General features: G+C 55.9%; 1 protein-coding gene across 2 annotated transcripts; it reads left to right on the top strand.

The window, feature by feature from the left end:
• Positions 1-11,080: 11,080 nt before the first annotated feature.
• On the top strand, positions 11,081-25,451 carry OLFML2B (olfactomedin like 2B). 2 transcript variants are annotated; one of them, XM_050307087.1, is made up of 8 exons: positions 11,081-11,144; positions 12,905-13,168; positions 16,608-16,715; positions 19,789-19,965; positions 21,589-21,817; positions 22,518-22,994; positions 23,420-23,596; positions 23,887-25,451. In XM_050307087.1, the coding sequence occupies exons 1-8, from the start codon at positions 11,103-11,105 to the stop codon at positions 24,486-24,488; spliced, it is 2,076 nt and encodes a 691-aa protein (XP_050163044.1). In that variant the 5' UTR covers positions 11,081-11,102; the 3' UTR covers positions 24,489-25,451. The 2 variants fall into 2 exon arrangements, with proteins under 2 accessions (XP_050163044.1, XP_050163043.1); XM_050307086.1 differs by lacking the exon at positions 11,081-11,144 and adding an exon at positions 11,636-11,813.
• The last annotated feature ends 453 nt before the right edge of the window (positions 25,452-25,904 follow it).

Below are 25,904 nucleotides of genomic sequence, written 5' to 3'. Positions count from 1 at the left end.
GTCTCCCAAGAGTTTGGTGCTGCATGGAGCTGGAGATGCACAGACAGCCCAGATGTCTCCAAGGGAGTGCCCTTCAGTTGGAGGAGGTGCTCTAGTGTCCTATGGCACTTGTCACAGGTTCCCACTGCTCTACTGGGGTTTCTGCCTGCTTTCGTGACTCCAGGCATCATTGTCCATGCCCTTCTGTAGAAGAAAGCTTGGCTATGCTTAACTTCACCCTCTGCCCCTCTCTTCTATGTGGCAAGAAGCTGGATATCTTTACACCCAAAGGAGAGGACTGTTCTGTGGGATGGAAACTCTAACCACCTCTCAAGTTTTGTCTTTTGTCCTGAAAGCACAGGTAGGACCTGGAGCCTTGGAATAGGGGCTGCCCAAAGGATAGGGGGTGGCTCAGTTTTTGGCTGCTCTCTGTGACCTTTGCCTGGTGAGTCTGGCTTGAGGTTGCTGTGCCACCTGGTTTGGCTGCCCACCATCTTGATGACTGTGAAAAGAGCTGTGGAGCTGCTGGTCTGCAGGGAGGGATGGCTCCTCCTGCCCTGCTCCTGGCTAGCAGGTCCCTATGTGTGGAGCTTAATCCCCCAGATAATCCCTTTCAGATGGCAAGCACATCCAGGCGTGAAAATAAAGGAGAAACAGCAACTGGGTCAAGAAGAGCAGGCAGGTGTATGTATCTGTCAGCCTTCTCCCAGTGCACTCCCATTTCCTTGGTTTTGCTCCCGAAGGCAGTGGAGACACTGGAGTTGGGTGCCCTTGCCGAGGTTGTGCACATGGAGTTGCCTGGCCCTTTGCACAATGAAAACAGGTCCTGCCTGGAGCATGGGGCCCTGTGGTGGGCCAGGGGTGATGTAGAGTGGTGAGGAATGCTGGGTGGGACAGGGGAAGAGCTGGCAGCAGCAGCTGTGGGTCAGTGTTAATACAGGAGCTTGCTGCTTGTGATCCTCTGATATGGAGCTTTCCAGAGATACTCCAGGGCAGGTCTTGAGAGTGAAAACTTGTTGTGGTTGGGCTATGATATCCTGCACAATCACCTGTATGATCTAGTCACCATGCCTCATCTAATATAATCTATCCTAATCTAATCTAATCACCGTGCCTCACCCTGAGCTACTGGTTTTTTATCTTCACGGGCAAACGTGCTGCCTTGCTCCAAACACAGCCTGAGTCCTCCACTACTGCTGAGCTCAACTGGCTTTCAGCTATGTAGGGCATGGATAACAGGAGTGTGGGTGGGAGCTGAGCCTTGGCCAAGGGAGGAGAAAACTTGAGATCAGGCTGAAATCCCATGAATGGGTGACCTTTGCCTCTCCAGGAAGGGAAGGCAGTAGGATGTAAGAAAACAAACAACAAGGATCAGATTGTGTCCCTGTAAGCAGGTGGATGTAATACAGTCAGCTTGTTTGGAAAGATCCAGGGTTAAGCTTTGAATGGCAACTTTGATGTTGAAAGCCTTGGAGGGGAGCTGCCCAGGGTAAGGAGATAAGAGATGTAGCCCTGAAGAGCTGGGTGAGAAATGGGGAGCAGAAACTCCTGTGCAAGTGTTACAGCAGCATGACCTGTCTAGCAGGGAAGAGCCAGGAGGGACCTGGATATCGGTGGGTTTTGCTGAGAATGGGCAAAGTGTAGAGCCCCAAGAAGTTTTTGGCTGGGAGAAAGAGCTTACACCTCCAGCCAGCCCTGCTTCAAGCAGGTGGCCTGATGGCTGGCCCAGGCAGCTCAGGGATATGTCCAGGCCAGTTCTGAAGTCTCCAGGGATGAACACCTGCCAGGCCCTGTCCCAGGGCTGCTTCCACACAACTTTGCAGCTTCCCAAAGGAGAGTAAGGCTGAGTTGCTTGAAGAGTGTGGTGCTGGAGGCTGGGGACAGATGTGCCACATGACCAAGGAAATGAGAAAGCCCAAAGAGAGCCAAGACTGCCCTCAGAGTCAGGGAGGATTGCCAGTCCTGCTTTGCAAAACAGGGAGCTGTGCCTGAAAGAGAAATCCTGAAGGGAAGTGGTGGATGAGTTCAGGAACAGCTTGTGAGAATAATCAAAATGAGAAGTAAATCCTTTATCCTGCTCATCAGTAGATGCTCCTGTATAAGAGCACAGCTTGGAGAGGCTGCAATGCTGTAGTGGACATTTTTGGCATCAGTGCTCAGTGAGAAGGGCCTGGGATGGCTGCCCTGCTAGAAACCCTCTGCAGACCCAAGGGTTTGTACCAAACCAAAGTGCCATCAGGGGAGACAACAAGGTAGGCAGATGAACCACCGAGGCTGCTGGATGACATTCACCTTGCAGCAAAGCAGCTGAGCTGCTCACTGTATCTTCATCCTTCCCTTAAAATTGCCTCAAGCACAGCAAACAGGAGGGTCAGGCTGTGCAAGGCAGCACAGATGCTGAACACATATGTAGGGTTCTCGTAAGAGAGAAGCTACTAAAGCAAAGATGACTGTGGGACAAAGATGACACCGTGGAGGCCCAGCTCCAGACTTGCCCCGCTCTGTGTTTTCGTCTGTCTCAGCAGAAGCTTTGGTCAGCTCAGTTTGGTTCCATGGGAGTTGTGCCCCTTGGGAGCTCCATGAGTCACTGTGGCCAGCACCTCCCTGGGCAGCACACGGCAGGTGCAGCAATATTGCAATAACAAAAATGTCTTTGTCATCTGAGTAGAAGGTGACACAACAAAAGCCAGGTGGGCTAAGATGGTTTGGGTAAGTCATTTCCAGGCAGCAGTGTGTGAAGGCTGTGGGGATGCTGCTCTGTGCTGGCTGGTCCTGTGCATGGCCTCCAGGCACTGGGGATTTATTAAAGGCCTTAAAGTGCAGTAACACCACTCAGGAGTGGAACAGATCCTCACACTACCTATCCATACTCTGCCTGTCAGCAGCTGCCACAGCTCAGGTGTCAGGAGGGCTGCACACCTGCCTCAAATTCCCTGGATACCTTTCAGCAGGTCATGGCTTCCTTGGCTTTGGGCAGCTCTTGCATTGACTCAGGCTCGTCCTGCTGTGCCTAGCAGCTCCCCAGCCAGATCATCATAGGCATTCTTGTCTGGAGAGGGATGTTTGTCACTTGGGTCTGGGCTGCATGGATGGGAGTGGGCGGAATGTGGTGGGAGGGATGAACCAGGTCCATGTGATGACAGAGGTGTTAGAGAACAGAAAGGTTTGGAGGCCAGCTGTGAGAATGGCTCTGTCTCTGGGCCACCTGCCAGGCAGTGGCAGAGGTTGAGGTCAGTGAAATTAGGGAGAGGAGCCTGTAGAATACACATTGCTTCATGTTTAGGCTGGAAGGAAACACCAGATCAGGGTCAGAGATTGGAATGGCAGGAGCAATTGGCAGTTTGGGCATGTCTCTGTATACAGGCAGCGGATCATCTCTCCAGGTGTGTTGTTGTAGACTCACAGGAGTGTTGATGACATGAACTTCTGGAGGCCCCTTGTCGAGGATGCCCCTCTTGGAGCAGGACTAGCACCAAGCATTGATAATCCCCCTCCTGTTTCCCTGCTGCACCACGTGGTGCTGGCCATGTCCTCCTGAACCAGGAGGCTTTTGGATCCAGAGGTCTTATGTGCTGGCCTTGCAGTTCACATGTGAGGTAAGAGGTCCATCCTCTTACCCAAATAGCGGCTGTAGGGTGAGATCTCTCCCAGAGGACCTGTGTGCTGGGGTAGTATAGCCCCGGGGTGTTTAGCCCTGTGGTCTGTGATGGAGGTCCCTGTTCTGCGTGGCCAGCTGGGGTGTGTTGGCAGATGCCCTGTCACACAGTCGGGCTTTTGAGGACCCCTCTGCCACTTGCAGGGGGACCAGCAGTCCTTCTGGGACTGAATGTTTGCCTTTCTGAAACCCTGGCATTGGGCTGATGAGTCATCCAGCAGCATGACAGCCTTGCAGGCATCTCTTGCCAGACGCAGCCACCTCAGCCTTGTGGGCACCGGTGGCTTCCTCCCACCCCTGTGGTGATGGCCCTTGGCATTTCTGTCATTAACAAAGCCTTTCTGGCTCTGTTGCCATCCCAGGCACGGTGTTTAATGAGAAGAGGCCGTGAGGGTGGGATATGTCCTGCAGGAAGTGTCACTCCTTGGTATGCACACTCATTCTCCAGCTTCTGCCTCCCTCTCTTTTCCCAAACTCAAGGACAATGCTGTTGGGGTGTAGAGCAGAAGAGCTGGCAAGGATATAGGGGAGAGGGGTGAGCATGCAGTCAAGGTGGTGGGATTAGAAGCTGATGATACAAAGGTGTCTTCCCAAAGATCCCTTGGGCCCCCATGAACCTACAGGCTCTTAAGTGAGGAGTGGGCACTGACCACGGTGGAGTGAGCTGCTGCTGTTACCCCTGGCAAACAGAGAGCATGCTGGAACAGCTTTCATAGCATCCTAGAATATCCTGAGCTGGAAGAGAGCCACACGGATCATCAAAGTCCAACTCCTGGCCGTGCACAGGACCAGCCCAAGAATCCCTCCATGTGCCTGAGAGCATTGTTCAAACGCTTCTGGAACTCTGGCAGGATGGGGGCTGTGACCACTTCCCTGGGGAGCCTGTTCCAGTGCTCAACCACCCTTTGGGTGAAGAACCTTTTCCTAATATCTAACCTAAACCTCCCCTGGCACAGTTTCATGCTGTTCCCTCAGGTTGTATCGCTGATCACCACACAGAAGAGATCAGTGCCTGCCCCACTGTTTCCCCTCATGAGGAAGCTGTAGACCACTATGAGGTCGCTCCTCAATCCCCTCTCCAGGCTGAACAAGCCAAGTGACCTCACTGCTCCTCTTATGGCCCACCATCCTCATAGCTCTCCTTTGGACACTAATAGGACCCCCAGGTGATTTGGGGGCTGGTTTGGTGACCCTGGCACTGGTTCCATCTCCGGATGTGCCACCCAGGGTACCTCCCTTGCAGGTGCTGCTGACATGTGGTGGCTGTTTCCTGGAGAAACCTGCCCCAGCACATCCACCCCTGCCTTGTTTGATCACCTTCCCTGAATGCTGCTGATCAGGCAGATGCTCCCTGCCCACTGCTTCAGGAGCTGAGCTGATTAGTTGATGGAATCTGGCAACACTCCCTGTGACCCAGACCTCTGCCATAGAGAGGCAGGAAGAAGTCATGTCTTTGGCAGGCCTTGCTAATCCCCATCTTCTCCCCACCTTTTTCCCCTGCCCACACATCCCTCCACGAGGCGTTCAACAGTGATACGATTGCTGTGGGATGAAGGTTTCCCAATGTTTAGCAGAGCACTGGTATGTGAGCTGTGTGTCCAACAGTGGCCTGGACACCTCAAACGCGCTGCTTAGAGCAGGACAGGCTGTCCTGGACCTCGCCCATCCTCACTTTGCCAGCATTGCTGAATGCTGACCCCCAGCAGACTCTGCAGGGGCTGGCCAGGGTGTGCAGGTTCTTCCTGGGTCTCCCTGGACAGTCCCCTGTCCTCTCAGGTCCATGGTTCAGCTCAGGAGAGAGCAGAGAAGATACTAACAAGAGAGACATCCCAAAGCAAGTGCCAACAAAGTTGGAAGATACGTGGGACAGCCAGGCTGGTTTCCCTGGAGCCAAAAGAACTGAAGCCAACCAGTCCCCAGTCTCACTTTTGTCCAAGCTGGAGGTTTCCACAGAAAATTCTAGTGTTTTTTTTTTTTTGCCTGGGAGATTGAAACAAGGTTTTGCTTCCTTGCTTTGTTGTTGAGCAGTTCCATGTCTCCTTCAGGCCCCTGCCTGTCCTTGAAGGCCCTTCTTGTCCCCTGCCACTGTCTTGGCAAGGCTGCTTTGAGAACAGCCGGGCCAGCAAGGAGTGGGTCTGGAGCAGATGGAAAGGTGTGTGGGCAGGGTGCTATGGTCAGGACTGTGTGGAGACATTGCTAACCTTCCACACCAGCTTGGTAAATCATGGCTTTTATGCCAAAACACTAACTCTGTGCTTTCAGCTGAGTGTTTGTCACTAGAGGTGCTTTTTGTGACGTGTGAGGTTCCAGTGAGAGGCCGTGCCATGTGCAGATGGGTGCTCGTACAGCCGCTGCGTGGTGGGCAGTGTGAGCACACTCGTGCGGTGCCTGGGGATGCCTCTCTGCTGCAGCAACTCCTCTGCTCCAACCACAGCTTCCCAGTGAAGGGTAGGATGTGCAGGTGTGAGAGGGGCACATGGGATGTGCTGATTCTTCCCGGAGGAAGCGGCCTGGAAGCGGAGAGGTGGCTCATATCCTTGTGTGTCCCAGTACTGGTGGAGCAGCCCCGACGGTGTGTGGGTGTGCTGGGAACGTGACAGTGAGGCAGGGCATTGGCATTGGCTACCTGGCCTCAAAACCCAGAGTCAGTTTTGCGCAGTCCCACCCAGCAGAGAGGGCAGGCACGTTGCACTGCTGTGATGCCTGTGCTCAAGGGGATTTGTGTTTTGAAAACACAACAAGGTAGAACCTTCTCTTGATCACAGGGACCCCCTTACAGTGTGAAATGTGGATGGGTACAAACAGCTGGCATCCCTTATGTTACCCCCTGTATTTCTTTGTCATCTTCTGTGCTGTTGAAAGCAGGACTAGCAGCCACGGCTCTTTTCCTGGCTGTGCCATGTGTGGGGTAACCCTGGGGCAGGGGTTTCCATGGAGGAAGAGTGGGGCTGCAGGGTGTCTGAGGCTGCCATGAGAGCCACGCTGCCTGCACTCTGTTGGTACGAATGCTGGCCCAGAACAGGTACCCATGTTGTGTAGGAAAGCTCAGACTGGTGCCAAAAGTCTCTGACACTGGTGGGAAAATGCCAGGCCCCAGGGTCTGGCCCTGCTTGGTGAATGGGAACAGGAAACCATGAATTTCAGCATAATATAATAAAGCAGAATAATATATTAATAATATACAATAACATTGTTATTATATTGTTACATTATATGTTATTACATGTAATAATTAAATGTTGCATTATTATATAATATTATATAATTATTATCTAATAATAAGGCAGAACTTGTATGAAGTCCCAGTTCTCTCACACTACAGTAATCTGTCCTGAGCTTTGTACTCAGTGCCTGCACAGCTCAGCTTGGTTCAAATTCTCCTAAACCCAGGTTTAAGCTGTTCTCATAAACTCTTACAGGTGGAACAGACCTTCCTAGGAAGCCTGAGTCTCCCAGGTGGCAAGCCCATCTGACCCAGTGCAACTCTCCTGGCCTGCTCCCATTTTCAACAACCATTCTTGTAACGTTCTATTAACACTGTTTTTAGGATGCATTTTTTAATACATTTGGTATTCTGGCTTGGCCTCCAGTGTGTGCCCAGGGCTTGCTGGAGGAGGGATGCTGAAGGGTCAGGCTGGGTGCAGCCGTGCCTCCCACAGTGACGCGTGTGGGACAACCTTGGAATGGTTTCCGGAGCGTGTGCCTGTTCACCCAGGCCTCATTTGACTCACAGACGTAAACACAGGTCTCACTGCTGAGGTCAGTGGGGAAACCTCTCAAATTGCTGTGCAACTCACGGTCACGTCATGAGCTTTCCTGTCTGCTTAATTCACTCCATGAGACGGATTTCCTCCTTCAGTGAATGGAGGTGGGAGGGAGCTTCCCTCACCCTGGGCACGAGCAGCAAAGCTGTGTGGTGAAGCTGATGAACAAGGGACATTCACCACTTGCTGAGGCCACTGCTGAGCTGTGTGGCCTCCTGTCATCCAACCATCTGCGGACTGCTGAGTCCACTTCTCCCTTTAAATGCTCACTCATCTCTCTGCTGGCCCTTGGCAGCTGCAGAAGCGTTGCCTTCAGGAGCCCCCGGCTGTTGCTGGCACTGAGCTGCAGAGCCCAGGAACATGGTGACATACTCCATCAACCCCTTTCTGTATGTGACATCTGCAAGACAACTGAACCTAGGTTATAGTGCCTTGCAGAATCCAGCATGGGAATACAAGCAAGGAGATCTGCCTCCTGCAGATTTCACCTCTCTCAACGGGATGTGGAGCTGAGACTCACAGCCACGGGACCAAAAGCCACATGAACCAAGGCCACAAGGAGGTGCTGGGAAGAGCTCCAGCAAATACCAGGTGTGTGCCAAGATCAACCACAGCCTCTAGCTCACCTTGCTCATCTCCAGGCCAGATAACAAGGACGGTGACGTGTCCCATCCACGTGGCTGCTAGGGATCTCTCAGCTTTGGGCCCTAAATTAGCTGATGTTTGTCCTGCGCACGTGTGTGTCCTTCTGGACTGGCAGAAGTGCCTGACAGGTCAGAGGGTCAGTCTGCAATCCAGAGACAGGCTGGAGAAATGGAGTGACAGGGACCTCATGAAGTTCAGCACAGGGAAGTGCTGAGTCCTGCACCTTGGCAGGAACAACCCTCCTGCACCACTCTGTGCTGGGCCACCCACTTGGAAAGCAGCTTGGTAGCAAAGGCCCTGAGGGTGCTGGTAGGTAACAAGTTGAACACGAGCCAACAACACGCCCTGGCAGTAAAGAAGGCGACTGGTGTAGTGGGTGCATTAGGTGAGGGCTGACAGCAGGCAGAGGAGGAATCCTTCTCCTCTGCTCAGCACTGCTGACATCCACCTGGAACGCTGCGTCCAGAACTGGGCTACCCAGTAAAAGATACGGGCATACTGGAGAGCTGCCAGGGGAGTGCCACTGGAATGGAGAAGGAACTGGAGCGTCTCTCCTACTGGGCGCGCTGGGGCTTGTCCCTCCTGCAGGAGGCTCGGGGTGCCGCGGGCCGGCCAGCGCGGATCGCTGCTCCCAGATAGGAAGAGTTTTAGTGAACTGTAAGGATCTGGCGGGCTGTCCCGGCCGGGCTGTGCGTGGGGCTGTGGGGCCACGCGGGGGAGCTGCGCCCCCGCCAGCGCCACAAGGCGGGCACCGACCGGCGGCGGCCGCGGGTCCTGCGGGGGCCCTGCCCCGGCGCCGAGCATCCCTCGGGGAGCGGTCCCGGGGTCCTGCCCCGGCGCCGAGCATCCCTCGGGGAGCAGTCCCGGGGGCCCTGCCCTGGCACCGAGCATCCCTCGGGGAGCGGTCCCGGGGTCCTGCCCCGGCGCCGAGCATCCCTCGGGGAGCGGTCCCGGGGGCCCTGCCCCGGTGCCGAGCATCCCTCGGGGGGCGGTGCCCAGGCGAGGGGAGCGCCCGGCTGCCCCAAGCTGGGGACAAGCGGCGTTTGTCCCCAGAGGCCAGGATGTGCCGCCGCCTGTGCTGTCCCCCTCGATCCTGCCAATCCCAGCACGTCCTGACAATCACAGTGAATGGCTCCCTGCATCCGTCACCAGGGGCATCCCGGATCTTAAGCCTCCCACCGCCACACCCGTGGCCTGGTTTGACCCACAATGAAATGGTCTCCCTGCTGCAAAAGCCCCTCACGAGCCCAGGGAGGTGAGAGGCACTAAGGACATGCTTTTGGGAATGCAGGTTTTTGCACTCACGGCAACGTTCTGTTTTCTGTCTTGAAGCTGTTAGATTCTATTTTTCCAAGACCTGGTGATGGCACTTGATGGCACTCTTGTGGCACTAGAAGAGAGCATTGTCTACCTGCATCCTTGGGCTGCCCTGGCTTTGCACAAGCCCTGCCACAGAGAATGGGACCAGGTGTGGGGACCCTGGGCCTCCTGCTCAGACCAAGGTTTGGGCAGCCTCCTTCACTAGGCAGAGAAGGCAGAGCCACACTTGCTTGCTCTGCTGTCCTCCTACTGCCCGTGGATTTGTCTTGTTTTTTTCTTGAAGGGGCAATGTTCACATTTTAGAGATGACTGTGGTGAACCCTAAGTGCCTGTCACTTTCTCTTCTTGCCCCCAAAGGACAGGCTTAAGCTCCTCTTTAACCCAAACTAAATACCACCGGAAATGCTTTTTTCCCCTATAGAAAAGAAATCAACAAAGGACTTCAGTAGCGTAGGAAAGCCTTCCCTTTTGTTTTGAAATACTGTGGTTGATTTGTTTTCCTTCTTTTTTCCAGCCTTTAAAGTGATCCTCGGGAAAAGGCTTACAAAGTTTCAGGTGCTGTTTGCTGTGGGAGCTCTTGGCACTGCTCTCAGTGCCAGCCCTGTGAGTGCAGGGGTCTGGCACTCTGGACCAGCTGGAGGCCTCACTGGGCACGGGCTGGGGACTCCAGAAGCCCCAGGCTTTCAGCCTCGGGGCAGTCTGTGCTGACAGAGGGAGTAGCTGCTTCCCAGGGAAGCTCAACAATGGAAACAGAAGTTAAGGAGCTGGTGCCCAAGGGAACTATTATCCTTGAGAGAGGGTGGTGGGCTGAGGCTTTTAAAAATGTTTTTTGCCTCCTACTGCTCTCCAGTTGCCCAAAGGTTGGCTGTCCTTGTCCTCCCATACTCCCTGGCTGCTTCCTCTCCTGCTCTGTTCCACTCAGCCTTGCTGCAGGAACTCACACATCCCTGCCCCCTTTTCCACAGGCTTCACTTCTCAGGGAGGCCAGAGGAGAGGGAGGCACAGCGCCATCCCACATGAATCCTGCAGTCCTGGAGTCAGCATTTCTGCCATCCCCTGTGCCACAGCCACTTCCTCTCTCACACAAGATGTTTTCTTTGTGTCTGGCGGCTTCATCCCCACGGAGTGACCCTGGGAGAGAGTGATGGGATGGGAGATCAGAGCCCCCCTAGGGACATGCCCAGTCTCAGGGCTGCAGGCATCAGGTTTGGGGTGGTTTTGGGGCATGAGTGTGTTAAGGACTGAGGGTACCTGGCTTGTGGACAGCCTCGCTTCAGCAAGAGCTCCCGTGGCCTCTCGTGCTGCCTGCTGTGTGTGTGGCTTCTCCCTGTGACCCCGTGGGCAGGTTTTGAGCCAAATGTGAGCATGTGCCATACCTGGGATGCGGTGCTGGCCTGTGTTTGATTGTCACTGGTACTTTTATAAGGGCATCTCGGGTTTCTTCATGTGTCAGTGAGGTCCAGGACTTCTCCAGGGCAGTGCAGACACCTCCGCAGCGGAAGATGCTGTGCCTGTGCTTTCCCTGGGAACAGCATGTCCGGAACATTTCCGTTTGGCAGGAGGTGCAGAAGGATACAGGACTGCCAGAGTGCAACTGCTTCCCGACGGCGTCAGCCTGGATTTCAGTGAGCACACAGGTCTGCACTCGTGGCTGGGAGCCCGTCTTGGAAACATGCAGTGCTTGTGTGACCCCAGTGTGTGCAGTGTTACTGGAGAGCCACGATGTGCCGTGCCTTGCCATGCCATCAGCACCACCTCCCCGTGAGCTAAAGGAATGGAGGGTGAGAGCCAGGCTGTTCTCAGAGATGGAAAAGGAGCCAGGCAGGTCATAAGGACGGCTTTGCGTCCCCCACCAGCCCCCTGGCACACCGCAGGGGTGGGATGCTCGGGTTTGCTGGGTGCAGACCGGCAGTGCGGGCACTTTGGGAAGGCGGGTCCCGTCCTCCCCGGAGCAGCCCCACGTGCGGGGTCGCACCGCAGCCTCCTTCGGGCGGGCGATGCCCGAGTGCCCCGGGGGCGGCCCGGGCAGCGGGCCGGGGCTGCGGGGAGCTCACGCCGCAGGTGGGAAGCACCGCCCGGGGCGGTCCCGGTCCCGCCCCGCCGCCCGCTCGGCCCCGCCCGGGCCCCGTCCCGCTGCCGAAGGAGGGAGGACCGGGAGAGGACCGGGGAGGAGGAACGGAGGGAGGGAAGCCCGGGTGGGAGGGAGGAGCGGGGCGGGAGCCCGGGCCGGCCCCGCCCGCCCCGCCGCGCCGCACCTGAGCGAGCAGCGGCGGCTCCGCCGGCCCCGGCCCCTCCGCCGCCCGCCCATGGCTCGGCCGCTGCCGCTGCTGCTCTGCCTGGCCGCGCTGGGCGCCGGCTGCCGGGCAGGGACCCCCCCTGCCGGCACGGCCGCGCCCTCCGCAGAGCCGCTGCAGGACGAGGCGGACAACCAGGAGAACATTCTCTCCCAGGTACCCGCGGGGGATGCAGGCACTGCCGGGGCGATGCTGCGCGCAGCCTGCGGGGTGCTGGGGGATGCCGGGTGTGCGTGCCTCGACGGTGCTGGGTGATGCGGTGTACACCCTCGGTGATGCTGTGTGCACCCTGAGCGGTGCTGGGGTGCACCCGGGGTGAAGCTGGGGTGCACCTGGGGCGATGCTGGGGTGCACCCGGGGTGATGGTGCGTGCTGCTGTGCGATGCTGGGTGATGCTGTGTACTCAGCCAGCACCGCCGGTGAGCACTGGAGAGAGTTTCATCACCCGGGGCGCAGTGAACTCGCTGAAGCCCATCTGGGAGCAGTTCACAGCCTTTATGCTATCATTTCCCCGAGGGGGACTCAGAAAAAGGGGAGTTTCTTAGGAGGGGAATTAGTGGAGCCTCTTTGTGTGCAGAGGGGAGGGGATCCAGGCTCTTTCCCTGCCAGTGGGATGCGGTGGAGGTTTCTGTTAGATCTGGCCGATCAGACGGTGTGTGATTATCTGCCCTCGGAAATGGCTAACGCAGGGACTATTGGAAACGTACCGCCAAAGTTATTTTTGTGCTTGGGCTTTCAGAAGCGCTGTCTGCAAATCTCCGTAAAGGAAATTCCTGGCATTGTATAGGGCTAATCAGAAAAACTGCTTCAACACCAGGTTGTGCTGCTCATAGGGTGGCTCTCAGTCCCTCTTCCAGTGTACCGTTACCCTGCTTGCCTGTGTAAAAAAGTCTTGCTCTGGGTAGCAGGTGACTTATTGGGTCTTTCGGACACGGAGCATTAAAAGACAGCAGGATGGTGTTCGTGTTTAAAATTCTTGTATTTAAAACTCAAAGCAGCATTCTGCACACAGTGGAATAAAAAATACCATGTTGTAGGAAGCCAGTTTTTATTCCCTTTGTAGGCGGGGGTCGGAAAGCTTTGCGCTCTCTGAAAAGCTTCTTGGTTGGCAGATTTTGGAAAAGCTGGTCAGTTTCCTTGAGGTTCGGGGTATCCAAAGTGTCCTCGTTTGGACCTCAAGGTCTAGGCTGTCCTTGCTGTGCAGGGAGAGGACGGGAGGTTGGCTGACTGCGGTGACCTGTGCTCAGCTGTTAGGTGACTACGACAAGGTGAAGGCGGTGTCCGAAGGCTCCGACTGCCGGTGCAAATGCCTGGTCAGACCCCTGGGCCGTGGCGCCTGCCAGAGGATTAACGAAGGCGCTTTCCGAGCAGAGGATTTTTACACGGTGGAAACCATCACGTCAGGACCCAGCTGCAAGTGTGCGTGCGTGGCCCCCCCCTCGGCCCTCAACCCTTGCGAGGGGGACTTCAGGCTAAAGAAGCTGCGGGAGGCAGAGAGCAGTGACCTGAAGGTAGGAGAGCAACTTGAGCTTGGGACTGTTTGGGGAGTGGGAGATCTTCTGAAGCCTTTTATTTCAGACCTTTTTCTAAAAAAAAGGATATTTACCAAACTTTTTTTTTTTCTAAGACATCTCCTACTTATTTTTATGTCTGCATGTTTGATATAAAAATCAAGCTCAGCTTAAGGGATTGATTTGAGCAGCTGCAGTGGATGATTCACTCGATTCATCCCATGCTGCCCGGGATCTGCCGTGGTTGTCTCTGCTGGAAGCCCAGGAGGGACTGGGCTGCTCCCTGCCCTTTGTCCAGCTCCAAATATCCCTGGGGCACGGCTCTGCTCTGCTCAGCAGCTGTCAGGTCTTTTTTCTCTTGCAGAGAGGGACTCCCAAAGACCCATGCAAAAAAGCTGTTTTGGCTTCTGTGGGCCAAAAGCTGCTGATGCGTCAGCGTGAGGGCGTGTTGCACAGCTGGCAGATGGCAGGATGGGTTTGTTGTTTTAAATGCTGACACTTCTCTACTATTTAGTATTTTATCTCTCTAGTAATATAGAACTCTTTTCCAAATGTGACAGTGTTTGTTCTACATACCCCTGACTTCTCCTGGATTCTTGGTTTTGCTGGTGGAGCAGCTGGCAGCAAACCCTGCTGAGTTTTCCAGCTTTCTACCAGTGCAGGGCAGCAGAAAGTGCCAGTGGCTTGGCCCATCGCTGGGGAGCAGAAGGCTGAATGCTGGTGGCACTGGTGTGGGTGGCATGGGGATGTGCCCCGGGGCAGCCCTGCTTGTCCCAGCTTTGGGGGGAAGGCAGGCGGTGTGCGAGGCGCTGTGGGGCAGCCTGCCATTGCGGCCACCACCGTGGGCTTGTTCTAATTAATTTGGAGCTTGAGGATGTGTTTCATCTTGTCCAACTGCAGACAGTTAGCAGCTTCTTGTCCAAGCGCCCCTGCAGCTAGGGAAGATAAACAGGCACAGGCAGACAATCCATCATTTCAGGGAAGGAGGAGTCCCAGTCTAGAGTTGTTTGGTGGTCCTTCGTCTGGGGGAGAAGCCAGGATGTCACACGTCGTCTTAGATGAGGAGTTGTGAGCTCTCTGTGTTAGGGGAGGGGACACCCTGTAGTGCCTTGCCGGGAGGCAGTCAGGGCTGCTCCACCAGCAGCTCACAGCTCTCTCCCCATCCTCTCTGGGGCCAGTCAGCCTCCAGGAGGAGCGGAGTGGTGTGGCGAGCTGCGCCCTTTGGCTCCGGCTGCTCTTCCCACCGGGGAGCTGCTCACAGCCAGCTGTGGTGTGAAAGCCTGTCCTCTAGGAACTGGCCCCGGCTCCCCTGCTCATTTCGCAAGGATTCGCGGCCAAACGATTTCACAAGATTTATCCAAACATACACACGCAGGGGTTTGCTTTGCCGTGGAAGTCCATCCCCAGGAGCTGTGAAGCTGACTTGCTTTCTCAGAGCCCCTCCTGGGGTCGGGCTCACTGGGAACAGCCACTTCTCATAGGAGAAGCTGGGAATAAGAGAGGACACAGCTCCAGTTCTTATGTGACTCACGAGGAGCAGCTCCTGCGCTCCTCAGTGCGGGGCCGGGTCAGCCCCGGGGGAATTGCTCTCTTTGCTGGTGTGATGAGCATCACCCTTGCCCAGTCCAGCGGCGGGAAGTGCACAGGGTCATGCTCTGTGTATGTTGTGTTTTACCAGACTTTCTTATGCTCTGACTCAAAAGCCCTGGGTACTCCACGTGTGGGAGAGCCGTGGGAAGTTCCCTCCCTTATGATGAGTGGGCTGGAGGATGTGTCCCTGAGGGAATGATGAGAAGGAGAGATGAACACTGAGAGAAAATTTCAGGCAGCAGGAATGTACGTCTGAGGGCACCCCAACTCAGCCAAGTGGCTGTGCTGGGCATCCCAGCTGAAGGTTTCAGTCCCACCTGTGTCTTTAATGAGGTCCCATAGGAATTCATGGACCGTCAGACCAGTGGGAATGTAAGTGCAGTGGATGAAGGGAAGGAAGCACTGAGTTGGCAGGAACATCAGTGTGGTCTTTCGGGGAGGGTCAGCGTGCTGTTGGCAGGGAGCAGCTGAATCAAAGACCTGTTTCTGTGAAATGGCAACATGCTGCTCCTCTGCTCGTAGGCACAGCGTGTGTTGTGGGGGTCTCGGGTGCAGAGTCAGCGCAAGGAGTCTGTGTTTGGGATGCTTTGAAAGGAGGTTGATAAAGTCTGCAACCTTTGTGCGTTGATGGAAATTATCCAGCCTGGAGGGAAAGCGCATGTCTCCAGTGGCTGTCTGGCAGGCTGTGTGCATTGTATCGGCCGTCTCCATCCAGCCCTCAGTGGAAAGTGGATGCATAGCCATAAACAGCTCTTGTCTCTTAATGCTGCCATTTTATCTGGCCCAAAAAAAATCTTTCCTTTGCTGTCAGCTCCACAGGGAGACTGCAGAGGCTGGGGTGGAAACTCCGAGTGCTGCCAGCAGTGCTGCCTGTGATTCTCCCATGTTTATGAAGCTCTGTTGACCAGTTTGTAGCTGCTGGGAGAAAATGTCATCGCCCTGTAGTAATTCCAATGCACTGAAAATCCTTCTCAGCCGTTGGGGCTGTAATGTCTGCAGCACCTTGTGGACATATGGGGACACATGGAACTGGAGGGAGGAGTCTGTGTGGGAGCCGAGGCAGGGAATGGGCCGGGAGACCTTCTCCTCAGCCATGCCATGGTCAGCACTGTCCTCCATGGAAGAGCACCAGGAACCAGACAAAAGGCAGAATGAGAGTACTGCTGTCCAGATCCCCAGGACTGGTGAGCAAGGGCTGATGCTGGGCAGGACAAGGGGATACAACCCTTCCTGCTGTGGCACAGGGGTGAGTTAAATGCAGGGTGTCTCCGAAATGGGTTGTTGCAGGATAGGGCAGCATCCCTCTGATAGAGTTGCTCTCCAGGAAGCAAACTGGTTACCAGGCTGACACTGAATGTCTGCTTCTTTATTCTTGCATTTGGGAATATTTTAAAGATTTTTAACAAGTTTCTCCTTGTTCCAGGAAAAAAAAGCACAGGATGGCACGAACTCAGAGTCTGATCTCAAACTCACTTTTATTTGAGCTGCCTTTCTCTTGTTGCTTCTTTTGCTGGCAGTCACATCACTGTAGCTAATCCTTTGGGCTTGCAGGAGAGCCTGCCTGGAGCTGGCAAAGAGAGCAGTGCTTCTCCTTGTTCTGCTACTAATCCCCAGCACCCAAAGCGTGCTCCCAAAGCCCTGAAGCTCTGCAGAGGTATAGCACGTTGCTCTGCATGCTGTGCTCTGACCAGGACAGCAATGCAGCAAGGCTGTGCAAGTGAAAACTTGCTTTTTGATGAACTTGTTGCACTCACACGGGTGCATCGCCCGTGACTTTTCAGCTGAGGAAACCATGCAAGGCACATGATAGCAAGTGCTGGTGCCTGACTGTGCTCCCTTTGCCTTGCAGCTGTCTTCCATCATGGAGATGCTGGAAAGTGCCTTTTATGGCTTAGACCTTCTGAAGCTGCACTCGGTCACAACCAAGCTGGTGGGTCGGGTGGAAAAGCTCGAGGAGGTAAGATGAATCCTGCTCTCCCTTGAGGTTGTTGCCTTTGGTGGGAAGTGCTTCCAGTTAAGTTCCTGCTACCTTTGGTGCATTGAGAGCCTTGTTGCTTTTGGAAGAAATGTTAATTAACTATCTGGCTCAAACTAACCCAGACCAGACTAGACTCCCCATCGCTCCTCACTGGCAGTGCCCAGCACATCACCACCCCATCAGCCTTGCCTGACCCTCTCCAGCTCCCCCCATCCTTCGGGGCCCAAACTGGGTTCAGGATCCCAGCTGTAGCCTCACTAGGAGCAGCGTCTCCTTGGGATCAGAAGGGCCTGCTGTTAAGTTTTTCCTCTTCTCAGTTTTACATCTGTGCTGGTTGCTCTCAACAGGCTGCTTTTGTGCTGTTTGATGTGGGGGCGAGAGGTTCAGGGCTGGCGCTGGGGTACACTCACCAGGACGGCAGGGAGCCAAGGAGCTCAGATTCCTGAAGGACCAAGTTACATCTTGGCCTGCGTTAAAAAAGAGCAGAACCCTCAACCTTCCATTCTTTTTAGAGCAGACTTCCAGTGAAATAATTTTCACTTCCATATAGCTTAATATTTCTTTGGCTAGCATGGCCTAGGGTTTGCAGTTTGTTAAGCTGCGCTCAGCTATGTAGCAACAGGTTGCCAGATTAAATACTGGAGTTTTCTCCCGTGGTCCGTATCTGGGACAGTAATTCCACATTCTTGCCGGAGCGGAGCAGTCCCGTTTGTCTCCAGCCAGAAGCTGAGAGGCGGTGATTTATAAAGCCAAAATTCCACTTGCAAAGTGTTTTGGGAAGGCACGGCGTGCTCCATCTCAGGGTCAGGAAGAAGACAGTTGGGAGGAGCAGGCTTGCCTGAGGGCTCTGGATTTCCAAGCACAGTAATTGACCCAAAAGGGGGGAAAGGGGTTTTGACGTCTAAAAATAACAAAGCACCAATGTTCCTGTTTGCAATCCCACCCTCTTCCTGTGGTTTAGGGTGTTCTCCAGTGATTACTTGGGTTTGCCAAGGGATTACGAGGGGTTATCACTGCACTCTGCTTCAGTGCCAAAGTGGCCCTGCCCACCAGCTGGGTCCTGTACAGGGGGTTCAGAGCCAGCAGTGCTGGTGGCACTTTGGGCACGTGGGGTGACCTTGCAGCCTGGTCACTCTGCTCCCAGCCTGTCGCAGGGAGGCAGACGGACAGAAGGCTCAGTCTGGCTGAAGTAGTTTGGCCAGAGATGGAGCAGTAAAAGTGCAGAAGCAGGGAATTCACAGGTTGGGGTCTTTAATTTCCCAGAAACAGGGCTGCAGGTTCATGTAAAAGCAGCTGAAGCTGCCTACAGGCACTGGGCTGGGATGGAGAAAGACAGGAGAGGTCTGGGTTAGATGAAGATTGCCCCGTGCTCTGGGGCAGGGCCGAGCTGTTGCAGGGCAGCGCAGGCAGCAGGTGTGAAACGCCTCCTGCTGCTGGCTTAGCACGGAAATTCCAGTTGAGAGGAGGTGGAGGAGGATCACACCCTGCATTGGCCGTGGGGTCTGACACAATGGACAGCTGAGATGCTGAACAACAGCCTGGCACGGCTTCAAAGCACTGCCCTCCCAGGCGGGCGTGCTTTTGGCAGCTGCTCTGCGGTGAAGCTGCTGAGCGGCTTCCAGCAGCATGACAGGCCAGGCTTTGGTGGTGCCTCTCCGCTCAAGGGGAGGCAGATTTTATCCCTAAGCAGGTCATAAGCCAAGCATTACACAGAATAAATGATAAGGGCACAGGGCTGTTGGAATCAGTCATCCTCTCCAAAGGGGGATGGTGCTGAAAGCTGCTCCTGCACTGATCCTAGGAGAGCATCACGAGAACTCCTGCTTACTGCAGCAAAACACTTGCTGAAAAGTCCCTGCGTCATTGGACTCAGCCTCAAAACCTGTGACTCACCATCCCTGTGTGAAGACTGGGAATTCAGATGCACGTGGAGGGGGCTGGGGTTTAACTGAGTTCAGGATGGAATGTTTGCAGAGATTAGAAGGTTTTGTGAGTTGCTTCCAGTATAAAAAGGTCTTTCATTCAAGTGATGTCCGTGAAGGGAAGGAACCCCCAAACTCCCAGACCACAGAACCAGTGCCTTCTCCAGCAAGGCAGATCCTCTGCTCTGTCTTTAGCTCACAGCTGTCACATCAGCTGGTGATTTTGAGGTCACAGGTGGAGGTCACGGTGGCTTTTAGGAGGAATTAATGGCAGGACATTGAAAATGAAGGATCAGGGTAACCACCCCCAGTCTCTGTGCAAAAGTTCTCTGACTGATGTGCCACCTTATTTAAAGCAATTGCTGTTTGAGATGTAGAAGCCCAAGGAGTGACAAGCAGAGATTGCTCAACACGCTTACGTAGAGGGTGTTGTTGGGGAACTGAGAAGGGCAAAGGGTTTGCCTGCTTGATGAGCTGCAGCCAGGCCCAGCTCCGTCATGGTCACAAGACAACTCTCTGAGGGTCCCTTGCTCCTGTCCTGTCCCCAAATTCTCATTCTCTTTCTTGGGAGTGGAGGATGATGGGGAGGAGCAGTCTCTGCATGCAGGCACTGTGTGGCTAGGCAGCAGGGCAGGACCAGGACAGCCGAAACCAGACCAGTGGGTTGCTGACCTCCAGGACACCCCTCAAAGGTCAGGCAGGCAGTGGCCAGCCAGGATGGCATCCTGCTAGGAAAGTGAGGTTAATAAACGAGAGATGAACTTGTTGCCACAGGCCAAGGGCACCAGGCTAAGACTTTAGATGTTTTAGCTTGTCTTTTCCTCTTCCATGGCCCAGCAAGTGTAGCTGAAGATGGGTGCTGGAGAGCCTCATGGCCATTCTCCTGCTCCATGGGGACCTGTAGAAAAGAGTGGATCTTGGATGTGCACACCAGGGATGGGGTTTCTGAATCCTACTAGGGTCAGGGAGCATCTTCTTAGCAGCTAAAGTGTCCAGCTCTGTGGAGAATCCCAGCTGTAAGCCCAGGATGGTAGCACAGAGCTGCTTTCTGGCTCCTGGGCTGTTCTTTGGGGGCCACGGAGCATCCCTTGACTATAAGTGGGGTAAAGTCTCCTCTCTTGCTTCTCTAGGGCATGTCCAGGAACTTCACACAGGAAGGCCAGCGGGCAGGAGCCAGTGGGGAGGAGGGCCTGCAGGATCCCTCCGGCAGGGACAGGGAGAACTGCTCCAGGCTGCTCACCAACAGCCTCCCGGACATCGAGAGCTCGCTGCAGCGGGATGCAGAGGCTGCCTACACACACACAGAGGTACAGCCACCCAGCACGGCTCAGTGTCACTGCTGCTGCACCAGCCAGCCCTGGGGGTGTCTCCCGGACGTGGCCCCGGGCCGGTGATTTTCTCCTCGGCTCGGCTGACCCTGTTTCCGTGCCTCCAAATCCAGCCTGCTTCTCTGGGCACAGCCCAGCTGCTGCCGGGGCGGGATGTAGGTGGGAGCAGTGGGAGGTTGCTCCCTAGGCCTCCCCCCTTCCCACGGCGTTGTTGGTTTTCGAGGTCAGCAGTGGCTGAGCTGCTCGGAAAGCGTGATGTCATTGTGGGGCCGGCTGGGAAGCGGTGGGAAACTCAGAGCCTTTGATTAGCAGGGCTTGGGGCTCCGTGGAGGGACAGCCTGTCGCCTGCCCTCCCTCCCAGGCAATTTACTCCTCCGCTGAAGGCCCCTGTGCCTGGCAGGCTCCGGGCAGAGGCTTGGGCATCCCTGGCTCTGGCACCCAGCCCCAGACTTGGGGGAGTCCCTGTGGGGTCTGCCCAGCATGGCAACATCCTCTGCCTAGGGCAGCAGTTTCTGTGCAGCCTCAGAGAGGGGTGAGAGGGGTGTTTTGAGAAAAGGTCTGCCCAGGGTGTCCTGATGAATTTGCTGCTTCAGTGGTGAGACAGATGTAACATGGCCTCATGCTTCTCTTATCCCTGGGCAACTCCTGGAGCATCCTGCCCTCCCCCCTGCAGGAAAAAAGATGTCTAGGGAGGGAAACATCACTTCCAGCTCAGACAGGGATGCTCAGCTCCCTAAGGGTGGCAACAGCCTGCACTTGCCCCCACTGGGTGCTGGGGGTCCTATGTGGGGGTGGGCTCCCACACCTGCACTGTGTGTTGGCAGGTGGGGAAAAGGCCCCAGCCGTGCCGTGCCAGCACACTCTGCCCTGGGCAGAGCCATGCTCCCCATGCTCCCCACGCCAAAAGCTGAGCAGCTGCTGCCTGCTGGAGGGGGGCCAGCCCCAGCCAGGAAGGGGAGCGGAGTGTGGGGCTTTTATTACCCCGAGTGACCTCATTTCCCAATATTCCCCTTTTCTCACCGTTAATTGCAGCAGGGCCCATCTTCTCAGCCAAATGGGCACAGCTTCAACCTTCAGGCTGGCTTTCCGATTTCCTTTAATGAGATGAAATCCTTAAGCCATGAGCTGCCGCAGCTGGTCCCTGCCCCGGGGTGTTCCCGGTTCCTGCCTCTGGGGGGTTCCTGGTCCTGCTGGGAAGGTGCATTCGGCCTCTCTGCCTTGTGAAAGCTCGGTGCATGTTGCACTCTCCCTACAGATCATCTGCCAGCACTGTTCCCTGGCATGCAAGGGAGTGGATTTCACTCTGCCTGGCTGTCCTGCATCCCACAACCTGTGCCTTATTGAGTGCCGAGTCCTGGAATTATCCTGTGGCACCAAGGATATGCAGGACCAACACTGGTCCGCTGCCGACATCCACCAGCAGTCTGCCATCCCTCTGTCTCCTGGAGGGTTTCCCATGTTGGAAGGCACTGAGGGTGACCCTGAAGAAGGAGGGAGCACAGAGCCTTCTACCCAGTTCAGGACTGGCCAGCCTGACCTGCCCTGTCCCCAAAACGCCACATTTCTGGCCTATCCAGTAACAATGTTCCATGTCTCTTCCAGGGAAAATATGAAGAAAGATTCCTGAAAGATGAAACCATATCCCAGCAGATCAACTCGGTTGAGTCCCTCCCGGAGCTGCACCTCTCTCTGGAGGACAAGAAGCCTGAGCAGCTCTTGCAAAGGAAGCTGAGGGTGAGGAGCCGGCCTCCTTCCAAGCCCACCATTGTCCGAGGGGTCACCTACTACAAAGCCCAGTCCACCGAATCGGAGAATGACATCGAGGAGCAACGTGAGTTGGGTGTGCAGCCACATTCGGTGGGATGGCTGGCTGCATCCTGTGGAAAAAACGATGTTCACCCCTGAGTCCTGCCTCATCCCCTGGGAATGTGCGGGCAAAGCATGTGGGAGCAGCAGGGAGAGGAGGCAGGGGGAGGTGGGACGACTGGTACTTCACTGCTGTGCAACCTTTGAGCCCTGTGTGTGGAGCAGTGCAGCATTGTTATTCCGTGGAAAATCCCTGGTAGCTAAAGAAGTAGGTCACTGCTTCAGTTTAAAACACCCAACCTCAACACCTTTCCAAAGGTTTCCGTGGTGGCTGGGGAGCCCCAGTGGTCCCCGTGCCCTGGGTGAGGCACCCACTTTGGCATCGCAGGTTAGGGGGGTGGGATCTGGCTGGGCATGCAGCTGGGTCTCCATCCTGCCCCATCTCCGGGAGCTGGCAGGACAGATTTGCTCTCAGTCACCTCCTGCTCTGCCCTGTCTGGGGTGGTGGATGTGGCTGTGGTGGGGTCTCACTGACCTCCTAACGTGAGCACTGTCAGCCTCTGTAGTTCACACAGCCCTTCTCTGACTGGGGAGGGAGAGGAAATGCGGCTTAGTGGGCTTAGTACAAGACAGACTGCAGAAGTGGGCAGGGGGCCGGCGTGGAGGGGCCAGGGCGAGGGGTCTGTGGGGACTGTGGGGCTGACACCTGTGTCTGTATTTGGCAGCGGACGAGCTGTTCAGCGGGGACAACACGGTGGACCTGCTGATCGAGGACCAGCTCCTGAGGCCCAACAGCAGGACGGGCCAGGGTGCGAGGAAGCCCTCCCCAGTGGGATGGCCACCCACCCCTGGCAGTGCTCCCACCACTCCGCCGGCTGCCGACACTGCTGCGACAGCCACGGTGTCCCCGTCCCCTGCCACACCCAGGGACCCCACACCAGACCCCAACGCTGTGAGCTGGCTGACCCCCACCCCAGAGACCGTGACTGCCCCAGCAGGGCTGGTGGAGGAGGGCACCCCACAGCTACTGGCAGCCTTGGCCACAGCCATGGAGAACCTGCCCCCAGCCACCACCGCTGGGGCCTGGAGCGACCTGGAGAGCAGCCCAGAAGCTTGGGGACAGGCGAGCACACCCCCAACCCCAGTCAGCCCCGCTACCCCCAAGGAGGGCCTGGAGGAGGAGGACATCAGGAACATCATTGGTGAGTGCCTGCAGGTCTTGCAGCAACCCAGCTGTGCAAATGAGGGCTCGCTTGTGCCCACAGCGAGTCTGGCTGGGCTTACTCGCTTATTAATTCTGGAACCTACTGTAGTTTCCCCCAGTTTTAGGGGCTGGGCTGGACAGGGCAAGAAAATGTCAAGATGGCAATGTCCATCCTTCCTGGACACGGACCCAAGATAGGTAGTAGCCTCAGCTGGGGCAGGGATGTGGCTGAGGCTGTGAGGAGATGCTTGCAGGATCTGCCCAGTGCTACTGGGTCTTGTGGTGCTGCAACTGGGCTGAGGTAGCAGGGGGTACCTGCTGGTCGGGTAAGGGGCTGGAGGGGGGTGATGTCCACCCCAACAGGAGCAGGGAGAGTGTGGCCACCCTGCCTCGGGCCTCACAAGCCCTTCTCTGCCCATGCAGGGCGCTGCAAGGACACACTATCCACCATCTCGGGCCCCACCACCCAGAACACCTATGGGCGCAATGAGGGAGCCTGGATGAAGGATCCTCTGGCCCGGGAGGAGCGGATCTATGTCACCAACTACTACTATGGGAACACATTGGTGGAGTTCAGGAACCTCGACAATTTCAAGCAAGGTGGGTTCTGCACCATTTCCAACGCCACACTGGCTGCTGCTCGGCTGATCCAAGTCACATCCTCCTTCCTGGGGATACTGGATCATGGGGGAGTGATCTGCCTGGGGACGCTCTGCTCCTGGGGCCAGTACCTGGGCTCAGAGCATGGGGCGGGTCAGGCTGCAGCTGGTGGCCGTGGAGGGAGCGCAGGCAGAGCTGGGAGGCAGAGGGTGCTGTGACGGCAGTGCCACCCACCCCAAAGCAGAGGGAGGGTTTTACCAGCAAGGTGTCCCTGCCTCTCTGCCCCGCAGGTCGCTGGAGCAACTCCTACAAGCTCCCCTACAGCTGGATTGGGACGGGGCACGTCGTCTACAACGGCTCCTTCTACTACAACCGGGCCTTCACGCGCAACATCATCAAGTACGACCTGAAGCAGCGGTACGTGGCCGCCTGGGCCATGCTGCACGACGTGGCCTACGAGGAGTCCACCCCGTGGCGGTGGCGAGGCCACTCGGACGTGGACTTCGCTGTGGATGAGAACGGGCTGTGGGTCATCTACCCGGCCATCAGCTACGAGGGCTTCAACCAGGAGGTGATCGTGCTGAGCAAGCTGAACGCAGCCGACCTCAGCACCCAGAAGGAGACCACGTGGCGGACGGGGCTGCGCAAGAACTTCTACGGGAACTGCTTTGTCATCTGTGGGGTCCTATACGCGGTCGACAGCTACAACAAGAGGAATGCCAACATCTCCTACGCCTTCGACACGCACACCAACACGCAGATCATCCCCAGGCTGCTCTTTGAGAACGAGTACGCCTACACCACGCAGATAGACTATAACCCCAAGGACCGCCTGCTCTACGCCTGGGACAATGGCCACCAAGTCACCTACCATGTCATCTTTGCCTACTGAGACCCCCCCCACCACAGTGGGGCACTGCAAGCCAGGGGCCACCAGCACCTTTTATTATTATTTTTATTGTTATTATTATTTTGTACAAATCGAAGAGTAAATGATGGGTTTTGTTTCAAGCTGGTTTTTTATGGTGGATTGTAGATCGATCCCCAGGCCAGAACCACCCCCTTCGTCTTTGCTGTACCCTTGCTTCTGATTTTCCTTCCCAAGGGAAGGAGGTTCTCCTTCGGAAGGGCAGATGGGCTCTCCTGCCCAGGGAAAAGGAGGTGGCCATGGTCCTCCTGACGATGTTTTTAGCTAAAGATGATCAGCAAGACACCCTGAACCAGTACAAAGCTGGCCTCTCTGCTGCGGGCACCAGGTCCCAGCGGGATGCTGATGTCTGCCTGCCCTGGTGGAGCACCTGTGTGTCCCATGAGAATGTCCCGTCTCTCAGGACCATCTTCCCAGCTTCCCTTTGGAGATCCTGCTGTACAATGGGGCTGTGAGCGCAGCTCCAGCAGCCCCTGGTGCTGGCACTTATGCCAAGGACTGTCCCCTCCAGCTTGGGCTCTGCCCTTCGCAAACTCCTCGGGGGAGGGTTCGGGTGCACCTTGAGCCCTGATTCACACCTGGAGCGAGCTGGTGGCAGGAGGGGGATGCTGTAAATACGTGTAGATGGCTTTTGTTTGTTCATTTTGTAACCTAAGTAGTCCCCCTTGGCATTTGCTGGGTGAAGGCTCTGCTCAGCTGGGCGCTGGGCTGTCTGGGCAGGGGGGCTGTGGGGCTGGGGGAGCCCCGGGGGCTGGAGAGCCCTTGCCCTGCTGCTCCATCTCCTACTTGCCTCTTGCTGCCATGCTCGCCCTGGTCCTGGCTGCTGACCATCAGGATCCCCTCACAGAGGCAAAGCCCTTGCCCTCCTGCCCACCAGCATCTTGTATTTACCTGCTGTCAGTAATAAAGGATCCAGTACCTTTGCAACTGTTCGGGGCTTTCTTTGGCTCTGCACGTTTGGGTGCATGGAAATACATGGGGGTATTTTGGCTTGGTTTTGGTTGGTTTGGGGAGACCCAGCTTAAAAACCAAAGGGGGAGAGACCCTAGGGGGCTCTAGGCCACTTGGGATCGACGCCAGGGCAAGGTGACATGGTCATGTCCAGCCCTGAGAAGAGCTTGTCTCTGTGATGCCACCTGCACTGGGGTCACTTGGGCTGCAGTGCGACCCTTGTGACCTTCTCTTTGCCAGGCTCCACTGGCAAAGTGGAGCAGGGTGCCCTCCCCAGGAGCAGGAGGGGGGTCTGGGTGTGCATGTACCATGGGCAGTGCCAGTGCTGTGCTGAGCAGAGTCACGCTGCAGCCCAAGAGACAGCAGACACAGCACAGGCCTTCTAGTCATCTGCCTAAGGAAAACAGTATTAATAAGCACAATAACAAT

This window comes from Myiozetetes cayanensis, unplaced genomic scaffold, assembly GCF_022539395.1.
Source record: "Myiozetetes cayanensis isolate MyiCay16 unplaced genomic scaffold, myiCay2020 scf12, whole genome shotgun sequence".
NCBI classification, from domain to species: Eukaryota; Metazoa; Chordata; class Aves; order Passeriformes; family Tyrannidae; genus Myiozetetes; species Myiozetetes cayanensis.
This window is presented reverse-complemented; position numbering and strand designations above follow the sequence as displayed.

Coding starts and splice junctions, on each gene's coding strand:
- OLFML2B (XM_050307086.1), top strand. CDS start 11,670: ATGGCTCGGCCGCTGCCGCTGCTGCTCTGCCTGGCCGCGCTGGGCGCC. Junction 11,814..12,904: donor AGGAGAACATTCTCTCCCAG/GTACCCGCGGGG, acceptor ACCTGTGCTCAG/CTGTTAGGTGACTACGACAA. Junction 13,169..16,607: donor CAGAGAGCAGTGACCTGAAG/GTAGGAGAGCAA, acceptor TTTGCCTTGCAG/CTGTCTTCCATCATGGAGAT.